Here is an 11,579-nt window from a genome sequence, read left to right as displayed (position 1 = left end):
GCAGAGGCTCAGGGCCTCGGACCCAGGCTGGCCAGGGAGGCCCGGGGCGGGCAGGCAGCTGGCAGAAGCGCAGCTCTTGCCCCCGTTCATTAGGAGCCGAGAGAAGGGCCACGAGCCTCGCCAGAAAGCAGGGGATCCGGAGGGGGGTCCTGCCAATCCCTCTTGTGCCGACCGTTCTGCAGGCCAGGCCAAGCGGCACCCTCGCCCGGGAGCTGCCGGCGGGCCCAGCGGCCCCTGCTGCCTCCTTCCCAGGCAGAGCCTTCCTGCAGGGGACTCGGAATGTCCGTGCGATGCTGCTGAACCGGAATGGAGCCGGAGGAGCCGCCTGGCACGCACCGTCTCTGCCCCTGCGAGCCTGTCTGCCTGGCAGCCGCCTGGTCTCCAGTCTGGGCTGCTCAACACAGTGGACCACAGACTCCGCCGAGGCTGGGCTCTGCTGTCCCCAGGGCACGGCCAGCGGCCAGCACGAGGGCTACGGCCGGCCGGCAGGGGGAGGGATGGGTGGAACGCTGGAAAAGCCGCCCCCTGGGCGCAGCAGGTCCTGGGGTCAGATCTGGCCTCGGACACGTGCTAGTGGGTGACCCCCTGGCCCGACCCTTACAGCTCTTGTGCCTTAGGACCCCCCCACAGCACCCCTGCTAAAGCGGAAGGTGGGGGGTTAAAGGGAAGAAAGCAGAAGTAGAAGGGGCTGCGCGGCCCGGAGAGCAGGGCGGCGTGGGGAAGGCCGCCCGTGGGTAGCCTCCGGTCCAGTCCGGAGATGCCTCAGAGGAGCGCCTACCTTCGCCGGAGCCCGAGGCGGCGGCCCCCAGCTCCTGAACCTCCCTTTCCGTCTGCGTTTCGGCATTCTGCAGCTGAGGGGCCAGCGTCTGGGTGCCCTGAGACGTCACCGAAGTGGTCGGGTGCCGGGGCTGCAGGCCGATGGCACTCATTAAGCCCATGTCCCTGTCTGTCCTCCACGTGGCTCTGCTGCTCCTAGGGAGACAGGAAAACAAGGGCGTCTGGCCTCTCCCCTTTCCCGCCGGGTGACCCTGCACTGCCTCGCCCCCGCGCACGGCAGTGACAAGGCCAGGCTGCTCGCTGAGCCCCGCCCTCCGCCCCCCACCCCTGGGCTTCCCGGCTTGGTGCCTCGGGCGGCCCCTCCTCGGCGCTCTGCGGATCCCACTTGGACCCCAAGGCCTCTGGGTTTCCCAGCTGGCCACAGAGCGGGGCTCGGGTAGAGCGCAAGGACAAAGAATGCAGGGCAGGCCGGGGGGAGATGCTGGGGCCCCACGTGGCCTCAGACCGTTCCTAGCCATGTGACCCTGGGCAAGTCACTCTACTGCCTAGCCCTGACCGCTCTTCCGCCTTCGAACCAATGCGAGTGTCGAGTCTAAGTGAACATGCAGGGCTGAGCAGGGGGAGAGGGGCGCCCCCTTCTACCTGGCTGCGCCCCAGCTTCGCCGACACTTACCCAGGCCTCTCACTGTTCCTGCTGCTGGAATGGACGGTGAAGACTGTCTCATTCAACTGGTCCCAGTAGTACTCAACTCCAGAGTTTAAGGCCCTAAAAGGCAGAGGTGGCGGAGGAGAGGGGGAAGGCGTTACGAGAGGGCCGGGAGCCGGGCTCCCCCATTCCCCATGGCTGAGGCTCGGGCCTGGAAGACTCATCTCTTCCCGGTCCCGGGGTGGGTGGAGAGGGACCACGGGGAGGAAGGCTGCACAGCCTCGGGCGCCCTCCTTCCCGGGGAGGGACGGTGCCAGGAGACAGAGCCCGGCTCTGCTTTCCACTACCTAATGGGGCCGCCCTGCGGCCTCCCCGTCTAAAATGAGGGGAGAGAGCGGCGAGTCCGATTTCTCTGGAATGGGGCCCGCCGGGCCCCAAAGGGACGCTCTCAGAGGCGCCCGCGCCTAGGGCAGGGCGGATTCCCAGGAAGAACGCCCCCCAACAACCCCGTGGCCAAGGCCAGCCCCAAGAGAAAGAGTCTGCCCAGAGCGGCGCGGCGTGCGGCCAAGTCCACGGCGCCGGGCAGGCTGGAGACGCCCCCATCTGCGCCCCAGCCTGGAAAGAGCCTCGTAGGCTGGCTGAACGAGAGGCGAGACGCGCGCGCTGTGAGGATGGCTGCCGCTTCAGAGCTGCTCCCAGGCCCTTCCTCCCCACGGGTCTCTCCTTTCTCCAGGAAGCAGCACGTCCTACCTCCTACCCCAGGGTACGGGCTGGGAAGAGCCATGGCGGGGCGAAGACGAAGGGGAAGGAGGGTGGCCACGGGAGATGGGCGCACCCCAAGCCCGGAGCTGCCCCCACCCCAAGTCACGCTGGAGCCTCGCTTTTGGGATGCGCCGCTCCTGGCTGCCTGGGAGCCACTGATTTACAAACGTGTCAGCATCTATTGACAGATGGCAACACTGTGCAGGGTGCCTGCCAGAAAGCCGCCTCTGTACTTCTCGACAGCCAGGCTGTAGTGGCAGGAAAACGTTCACGCCAAACCTACAAGGCAAGCGGGTCCCCCTGACAAGGCACCTTCCCAACTTGGAAAGGGGCCACCAGAAGGCCGCTCTCCAAGGGGCCACTGAGCGCCGCCGGCTGCCAGAGGGTCCCCCCATCTGGCCCAAAGGCGCCACTGGGCCTGCCGGCTAGAACCGGAAGGGTCAGCCCGTGGGCAGGAAGGGAGGGCTCGAGAACGGTGGAGAGCAGCAGAGGCGGACGCTGACCAACGGTGCCCTACTCTCTCCACCAAAAGGAAGCCCCGATTGCAGACTCAAAGTCCAATGGCCGCGATCATGGAGACGGGGAGGAAGACCCCTTTCTGCCTAGACTGAAACATCTCGCTGCTTTGACAACTCAGGCGGCAAATTCCTGGTTTTTAGCCAACGAATGACTGCCGTCCCCTTCCTTCCCCTGAAGGCGCCATGTTCCTCTTGAAAGCCAAGAGGATGAAGAGGGGCAGAAAGGCCGACCTGACTCGGGCCTCTCCCAACTCCTCGGTGGCATCCCCTTGAAGGCGTGCTTGCTCAGACCGCCGGGCTCTTCCCAACGACCCTTTTACGGCGGGGGCACTTCTGGGCAATCTGAACAGACCGAGGAGCCGCCCTTGGCTGTTTCTCCTTTTCTAAAAGCCTTCCCTTCTCCGTAGCAAACCTAAGACAGAAGGGTGGCAAGGGCCGAAGACTTGGCCAGGGTCACACAGCTGCAAGTGTCTGAGGCCGGAGTTCAGCCATCTCTCGCCGGGCCCTGGCTCTTCGTTTCTAGCCCTCAGTTCTACGGGAGGAGACGGCTGAATGAGGTCATTTCCCGGAATACCGGGGCCTCGGACTGTGCAAGAGCGATCAAGCCAGAAAGAGCCCAGGCTGGGAGAGCTGGGAACCTGCGGCAGAGGTTAGAGACCTCCCTGCTGCTGGCCTGCGGTTCATCCTGGAAGCCGGATGGCTTCGTTTCATGCTGCAGCTCCATGATCCCTTTCAGTCTTGGGAGACAGTAGGGTGGCGGAAAGAAAGCTCAGCCCGGCATCTCAGGACCCCAGCGGGAGCATCGCTGACTACCACTGCTGTGTGGCCCTGGCTGAGTCACTTCACTCCAGGCCCGTGGGCTCTGGGTCCGAGGTGGGGAAGTGCAAACACTAGGGAGAAGCGCCTTCCGTCCCTCTGCTCTCTCGGCTACAGGACGCGGGGGGCAGAGGCTCCTGGAGGGGAGAGCCTGGGCCGAGTGACCCCCCCCAGGAGGCCGGCAGAAAACCTCCTAGCCCGCGGGCTCCCTGCGGGGGCTGGGGGGAAGAGGAGGAGAGAGCACCCTCCTGCGGGGAGGGACTGGGCTGCCAGCCACCCAAACAGCTCCATGTGCCGGTGTGGCTGCGAGCAGCTATTCTGGTCCTGGTGTCACACGATCTGCAGCCAGCCGGGCCCTGACAGTGTTCTCTCCTGAAACGCTTCCCTCCGGAGACGTTCCTAAGGCTGCCACACAGAGGAAGGCCCACCGGATCCAGGGCCAGAGGCGGACAGCCTCGTCCGGAAGGCCCGCACGTGGGCCAAGAGGGCCAGAGGGGGCGGCTACCCTAGCGCCCGCCCTCTGCTGGTACAAGACGGCCCCGGGGAATGCGGGGGCCGGACCAGGCGAGCTCCAAGCGAAGAGGGGACAGAGACTGAGCTCCCCGTTTAGTCACTCTCCTTCACGTGGCCCAGAACACGGGGCAGGGAGAGGGGCCCAACGGCCCGGGCCCGAGTCTGGGAGCCTGAACTGCGCTTCCATAGAAACGTCCCCTTGGAGTCTGCTGTACTTTATCCAGACAGTTTTCTGAGAAGGGGTCCGGGGCAGAGAAAGCTTAGGAACTCCCGGTCGAGGGCAAGAGCGACATCCCGGGAAACGGAGAAGCCTGGCGCCTGTGAGCACGGGGCTGGCCGAGCCCTGGGACCCCCGCGCTGGCCCTCAGCCTGCCGCCTACAGCAAGAGGCACAAGGACTGGCCCGTGTGTGGAGGCTGCCTGAGGGGCTCAGACGTCCTTGGGAAGGCCAACGCCACGGATCTAGGAAGCATCAGTGCGTCGTTCTGCCCTGCTGGCGTCACAAGACGGGAGCCAGGCGCCCAGGGCTGAAGGGCCCGGCCCGGGGAGTCCTCCCTAGAAGGCCGTCACGGGCAGGGTCAAGACATCATCGTCCACGGCGCCCTGTCCGGGCTCTGAGCAGAGATGGGAAGAGCGCCACAGGGAGACCCCGCGGACAAAGGAACTACCTCTGGGCTGAGCTCGGCCCAAATGCACAGGGTTCAGGTTCTGCGTGGCAGTGACGATGCCGGGCTGTATGAGAGCGGGGGCCGGGGGCCAGGAAGGAGACCCCAGGATCCAGCTCTGGCAAGAGCGCCAAGTCCAAGCCCCCAGAGCCCCAGGAGTCTGAAGAAAGATCCTAAATGGCCCACGCTAGCCTGTCGACACAGCCCCCCATCTCCCCAATGAGCCTTCCGGGGGAGCAACAAGCACTCCAATAGCCTGGGTCCTGGGGAGTGAGGGGAGGAGGCTCTTCACATGCCTGGAAGCGAGATGCATTGGGAGGGGAAGCCTGATCCCAGCAGATGCCTGGGCACAGAGATGGGGGCAGGGGCAGGGGAGGACAGAAGCAGGACAGGTCTGGAGCCCGAGATGGATGAGGATGGACAGCCAGACGGCTTCCGAGAGATCACAAGAAGGAGGCTATAGGTAAAAACAGCACGAGGGCCCCTGAAGAAGTGCTCCCAATGAGGAAGAAGGCTAGGGAGTAAGGAACGATTCCCCTTCTCAGCCGCTAATATCTAGATACATCTCACAAGCTAAGATCAGTTCAGCAAATATTTATTAAACACCTCCTGGGTGCAGAGCCACTGTGCTTGGCCATGAGGGAGATACAAAGGGGGAGAGAGGCACAGTCCCTGCCCTCGTGGAGCTCACAGTCTGGCAGGCGGCTAGGACACCCCCTCACCCCCTTCCCACACACACCCAGATAACTATAAAACACAATAATACAAGAAAAGTGGTTTAGAACAATGTGCTCTGTGAAGAGAAAAACCAAGCCCTGGGGGCTCGGAGCTAAGGCCTGGATAGCTGAACCAGAGTTTCCATGGAGCCCGAGAGATTCCACAAGGACTACCTGGCGAACTCAGGGTTCTCTCTCATCCTCATCCTGCCTTCTTGCTGGCCTTATGCAGCCCAAAGGGTCTTTCTGCTGTCCAGCACACTCAGGATCAGTACAGAAAGCACGAGGCCCAAGGGATGCCTCAGACTGGTGCTCCGTCCCTAGGATGGCCTGCCTGCCTGTTTGCCCCCCTGGGCTTACCTCCTTCACCCGATGGTGGGGCTGGGGTAGTCTGCACCTCCCAGAAGCCTCGGGCTCCACTAACTGGGCCATACTGCCCCGGGAGTGCGACTGAATCAAGGGGAAGAGAGCACTGATCTGGTGGCATCTTCCCCAGCAGTCAGCTTGTTCTTTAGTGACTCTCAGAGGCTTCTGGCATTGGGTGGTCCACACTACATCTGGCTGGGGCTAGGACTCATCCCCGTGCTCAGTCTGAGGACCGCTGGGTCCATCCTTTCTCCTACCTCCTTATCAAAAGCCCTCGCTAGGAAAGGGGGAAGAGCAAGGGGCAAGCCAGGGTTGGGAGAGCTGCCTTGGTTTCCTCCCTGAGCTATAGTCTTCCTCTCCCCTTCCCCAAATGATGATAACGATGGACGGGGTTTCCCATGGAGTTTTTCTCTCTGCCTTCACTATGATAAACAACAGCATTAAGTAGAAAGAAAAATGGGTCTAAGGGCAGGCAGAAGCAGCCTGTTTGAGCACAGAGGCCCCATCAATTCAGGTTTCTGTTCTACTTGCAATTGTATGTCCTTGAGGGAACAGGGACGGCGTTTGCAGTCACCCCGAGACCGCCTGTTGGAGTCGGAAAGAGGTTTAGAGAGGTCTTAAGTAACAAACACGGTTGTCTACCCGGCACGTTCACTGTCACTAAGGAAGAAGAGGACCAAACCCCCTTGCCGTGGCCTCATGAAGACTTAACAGAGCGCAGCGTGGGAAGAGTGACTGACGAGGGGCCTCCTGAGGGCAGGGGCTGCTGCACTGTGGTTCCAACACTTCCTAGCTGTTTGATCCTGGCCAAATCACTCAATGTCTCTGAGCCTCAGCTTTCTGTAAAACACAAGTTGCCTCATCTGTAAAAAGGGGACAGCGGGGAGGCTGGAGAGAGCCGCAGGGAGCTGCCTATTACCGTCCGCACCAGACCAGAGCCCTGGCCTTGGCTCCTAGGGCTGACAAAGCCTACCTCGGTCAACCTTCAAGGACAAGATCTGCACCCTGGCCCGAGGCTGTGGCCTTCCTCGCCTCCTCTCAGCTGGGGAGGCCAGAAGGTAAACTACGTGACCTCCCCACCACCATCCTCCAGCCGCCCTCCCACTTGCCCCTCCACAAACCCTACAGGCACTCACTCTGGTCGGCAGATCACCAGGTCTCCTTTGTTGGTGCCATAAGCCAGGCCAAGCCCTGGCTCAGGCAGCCAGCGGGCAGAGTTGATGCTGACGTGTCTCCTCTGGTCGGCTGGCATGGGGTAAAGAACATTGAAAACTCTCTAGGGAAGAAACAGGGTGGGGAGGAGAAAAATGGGGGGAAATAACTTATTAGCAAGATCACAAAACGCCAAGTAAAATCAAGCCCTGGCAGCCCAGAGCCTTCATGACCGTTCCGATGGGAAGGAGCCCCCTCCCCAGCAAACCCTGCATCAGGGGCTCGGTCCCACGCCTGGACTTCTCCGCAGAGCTGTCTTGCCCTTTGTCCTCACTGAGCCGAGCCCAGCAAACGCTGACCTCAAAAGGTCACCTAGGACTCACATACTTCCCTCTGACTTGACCAATCAGTGTGATCCCATCTGGGCTGGTAGTCCCAGTTACCATGGAGACGGCAGTACTCTCACAGCAATGGGGAGCTGGAGAGGATAGGGGGGCGGGAGGGGGTGATAACACCGGAGAACATTCTTAATTCACCTAATTAAAAGCAACGTGAAATTGCTATTGTTAACAAGACCTAAAAGGTACAGTCAGATGTGGGGAGAGGGGCAGGGGGAAATCTCACACACGTGTAGAAGATAGAGCTCCAGCTTATATAAATCACCATGGAACAGACAGTTTTTCCTGGTATCAAGACAAGGCATTCTCCTTTTCACAAACTGTCTGCCCCCAAGCTAATATGTTTCTGCTCTGGGCATTTCAGAGACCTCTGAAAACTCAGCTAGAGTGGGAGTTTAGCCACCTGGATGGGCCTGGCCAGTGGAGCACCTTCAGAAAAGGGCAGGGCGGGGGTTCAGAAATGAGGCAGCAAAGCCTAGTGGGAAGGTCTAGAAGTCAGTTTCTGTTAAGCTAGCCCACAAGCTGCCTGGGTGATCTTGGCCAGGCACAGGGTCTCAGAAAGCTTCATAATCTGTAAAACAGAGGCAACACCATCACCTAACCAACCTATCTCACCCGGCTGTTGGGAGAAAAGTGGCCTGAGAGTGTTCTGGCAAGTGGAAGTCACTATATCTATTCAAGGTACTAGAGCAACAACCGCTGTTCTCCTACAGGATTATAGGCTGAGAGCCAGAACAAACTTAGGTGTCACCCAAGTCCAATCCCCTCATTTTATGGATAAACAAACTGGCCTACAGAGAGGTCAAGTCAGGGTCCTCGCCCAAGTCACTGTGTTGTAACACCAGGAAAAGAAAAAGCTTTGGGCAGAATGCCCTTTCTTTATGCTATTTTACTACGACCCAGATGGCAGAAAGATCTTTTTGGGGGTGTCTTCTACCCAGCTCTCATGTCTGTCCGTCTGTCTCTGTCTCTCTTTCTCTCCACATTGATCTCAGAGACTCTCAAAATTAGGAGACAGCACCCAACAACCTTCTGTGATCCATCCCCCCCCTAACCCCCCTGCTCCAGTGGCTAGGACCCCACCCCAGAACCTTCCATCTCCTTTGTCTATCTTTACACGTGCACATATTGCCTCCTCCGGGAGAGAATAAGCTGTTTTAATCTTGTTCTGTGGTACTGTCTCTGAAGACTTAGGTCAGCACCTAACATACAGGCACTTAATAAATTCCAAATGCCTGACTGATCCCTAAAACTAGATTATTTCCCTGCAGAGATAACCCTTCAAAATGAAGAGACTACCTTTTGGAGTAAGAGTTTACTTGCATGGGGAAAACCAGAACTGGACATCTGGCTCATTGTGATGTTTCTTCATCATGGCCATGTGATTTGGGTGAACACTTATGGTAAAGGATTCATTCCTGAGAGAAAATAGAAGACTGACTAACTGGAGATGCCAAAGAAAGGGCCTGGTAAATGGGCCTGCCCATTCTGGGAGGCACAATTGAACTGCTCTGCAAAACTTTTGGTTACCAAAGATGGTCCACTGGGCAGAGATGGGATAAATTCTGGGAGGGCTCTTTTTCTCTTATGGTCAGGTTTTCATTTTCCAATCTGCAATTCATTAGCTTCTCTCCAATGATGTGAGACTCTGAATCTTATAGATGGACAGTGAGACTGGAAGTAGGTATGGACATAATTGGAAAACCATGACCACCGATACCTGTCTGTCCAGTTTCTTCTGTCCACAAGCTTCAGGTATATACTCTGAGATGCTGAACAAGGCTCAGGGAAGGGAGGGCACATTTTTATTGCACAGAACCCCAAAAGAAGATCAAGGGACCATGACAAATGAGTGGTTAGATTCTGAAGAAGAGGGTTTCAGGAAGTCACACTCTAAGCTCCCTGGGTAAAATAGAGGACACAATAAAAGAAGAGGCAGAATCCCTTCTTTAGGACTTCATGCCAAAGAATACAAGCTACTTAAAGGACACAGAATTGTCTTTTTACAGTCTGTTGCTACATAAAGATTAATAAGCAAACACCGTCTCTGCTTGGTAAGGGACCTTGCTTTGGGAACAAAGTTTCCCAGGGAACAGTATGGTTGATGCAGAAGGCAGCCCACCTCCCGGCACAGGAGGCCACTGAAAGGCTGGAGACAAGTAATTGAAGGCAGAGACCCTGGAACTTCACACCACATACATTTTATAGCTTCCCTGGCCACAGAGTAATAAATGGAGGTATTGATTTGTTCCCTACCTGAAAGCAGTCCTGAAACAGTGGCTTAGGAAGTACGCCTATCCCATCCAGGGTTGGTATTAAGCTAAATCCTATTTTGTGGCAGGAATCCAGAAAATGCCATTCAGAGATCAGCTGCCTCCAGGAATCTTCCCCTGATCACACTTTTATACAGGGTGGGGGGTAGAGAAGTGGGGGGTGGGGGAGAGAAGGGGAAGGGACTATTTGGAAATAGTCTACTTGGTCTTCTCAGAAGGCCTCACTGAAACCAGCCCAAGAAAGATGAAAATCTAGTTCAATTTCTTGAAAGCTCCCCAGAAAGTGTTAACCATTTCCCTCAGGTATCCCTAGCACTGCTTTTTAATCTACTCACATTCCTACATACGTGGAGGATAAGTGACCCTTCAGAGCCAACCTATTACTACAGTTTAATATGAGGGCAATACTCTTCCTGGAGATTGGGTCACCATTGTCTTTCCAAATCCATTACAGTTTGGCTAAGACACACTGATCAGCTGGCTCAGACCAAATCCTAACGTGGCCTTTGACTTTCTATCCCCAAAGCAAGGGAGATTGGCTACACGATCTCAGGCGAAATGGATCTGTTTCTGTAAATGGCACTATTCTAAATGAGGGTACCCCAAATATGGCAAAACAAATTGCTTCCTTAGTATATACACAATCATGGGCTGGAAATGAAGCGTCTATATCTAATTTGGGAATGGTAATAGTGGTGCCCCCCCCTTGTGTATTAAAAATGACTAATTTCTGTTTTATGTCACATTCATTTCCAAATATATCTTTCCTTCATGGAGCCATTCCTTGTAACAAAGATTAAAAGAGAGGGGAAAAAAAGTTCAGCAAAACTGATGGACTCATCTTCTGTCTTATGGCATGTGTGATGCCCCCCTACACCTCTTTTAACAGAGAAAATGATGTAGACTCAGCCTAGAGAAACATTCCCTTGCCATCGGAGTGGCTTGATCATGTCACATAGTGAAGCTGAGAAATCTTTGAAGGGGCTACATATGGATTATGTATCTACTGGCCAATGTCTGGGGCACTATGGCTTCACCCGCCTCAAACTCCTGTCATCTAAAGCTCATGACACCCTCTTGCTTCGACGCAAATTATTCTCACTTTTGTCTAACCTCTATGAAGGGTATTAGAGATCCATACACCGGAAGTCATGTTTTCTTTTTTCTTTTCTAGAGTCAGGGTTTCTAGAGTTCGGCATGTCGACAGGGAATGAGTCAAGCTGACAAACTATTTACAGTTCTAAAGGGGTGGGGGAGAAGATAAAGAGGCCTTCATTTGTAGGGTGCAGAGCAAGCTCCCTTACTGGTGGTTCCCAGCTCCAACTCTGCCCACAAACCCTAACCAAAAGCTACGAGGATGTAAAGAAAAATATTTCTCAGATCAAAGCTAAAGGAGCCCTGTTTCTTGTTCAAAGATGGATGAGAAGAGAGTGACAGTCAAGCAGTACAGCTCAGTGGGAAGTCTTCCTTTCCTTCCTTTTAAAATGCAATAGGAAAAAAAAATGTATTGCTCCCCTCACAAAATGCTTCCTTTTGTGCAGCAGGCCAATAAATCTAAGGTCATTACTTTGACTAAATTCAAGAGAAGCCCAGAAAAGAAGCTAGAGAATAAATACCTGCTTTGTTTTCATTCAGCCATGTTTCATCCAAAAAGCTAGAACCTTTCTGTGAGGACAAGTGCTCAAAAACAGCCGACCCAACTCGTCAGCTTGAACCAAGCCATTAGATCCATTCTGTGGTCACAAGAAAAAGTGTCCTGGGAGTATCACAAAGAGAGAGTGAGCTACAAAATGAGTTGTGGGCCACAGGAATGGGCAATGCTTCCTGGGTACCTGGGTGAATCATGAGAACTGAGAAGATTCAAGGGAGTCACATTTAAACAAGGACAGATGCACTAAAAAGAAAGATCAGAAGGAAAGAAAAACTGAGGGCTGGATGTGAAAGAGACAGCTCAACTGTCCATCCAAAATAAATGACT

The 11,579-nt window shown here is 55.8% G+C and overlaps 1 protein-coding gene across 6 annotated transcripts in view; it reads right to left on the bottom strand.

Moving 5' to 3' along the window:
* Nucleotides 1–11,579, bottom strand: part of AMBRA1 (autophagy and beclin 1 regulator 1) — a 180,858-nt gene that overhangs the window by 2,914 nt on the left and 166,365 nt on the right. For 5 of the 6 annotated variants that reach the window (XM_056801858.1, XM_056801859.1, XM_056801860.1 and 2 more), the window contains 3 exons: nt 6,915–7,054; nt 1,451–1,543; nt 779–972 (listed from right to left, as the gene is read on the bottom strand). In XM_056801858.1, coding sequence (XP_056657836.1) covers nt 779–972; nt 1,451–1,543; nt 6,915–7,054 — 427 coding nt within the window. Of the gene's footprint in view, nt 1–778; nt 973–1,450; nt 1,544–5,275; nt 6,619–6,914; nt 7,055–11,579 lie in introns of those variants that run through there. The other variant, XM_056801863.1, reaches the window with a different exon arrangement.

This window comes from Monodelphis domestica, chromosome 6 (genome assembly GCF_027887165.1).
Source record: "Monodelphis domestica isolate mMonDom1 chromosome 6, mMonDom1.pri, whole genome shotgun sequence".
In the NCBI taxonomy this organism is placed as follows: domain Eukaryota; kingdom Metazoa; phylum Chordata; class Mammalia; order Didelphimorphia; family Didelphidae; genus Monodelphis; species Monodelphis domestica.
This window is presented reverse-complemented; position numbering and strand designations above follow the sequence as displayed.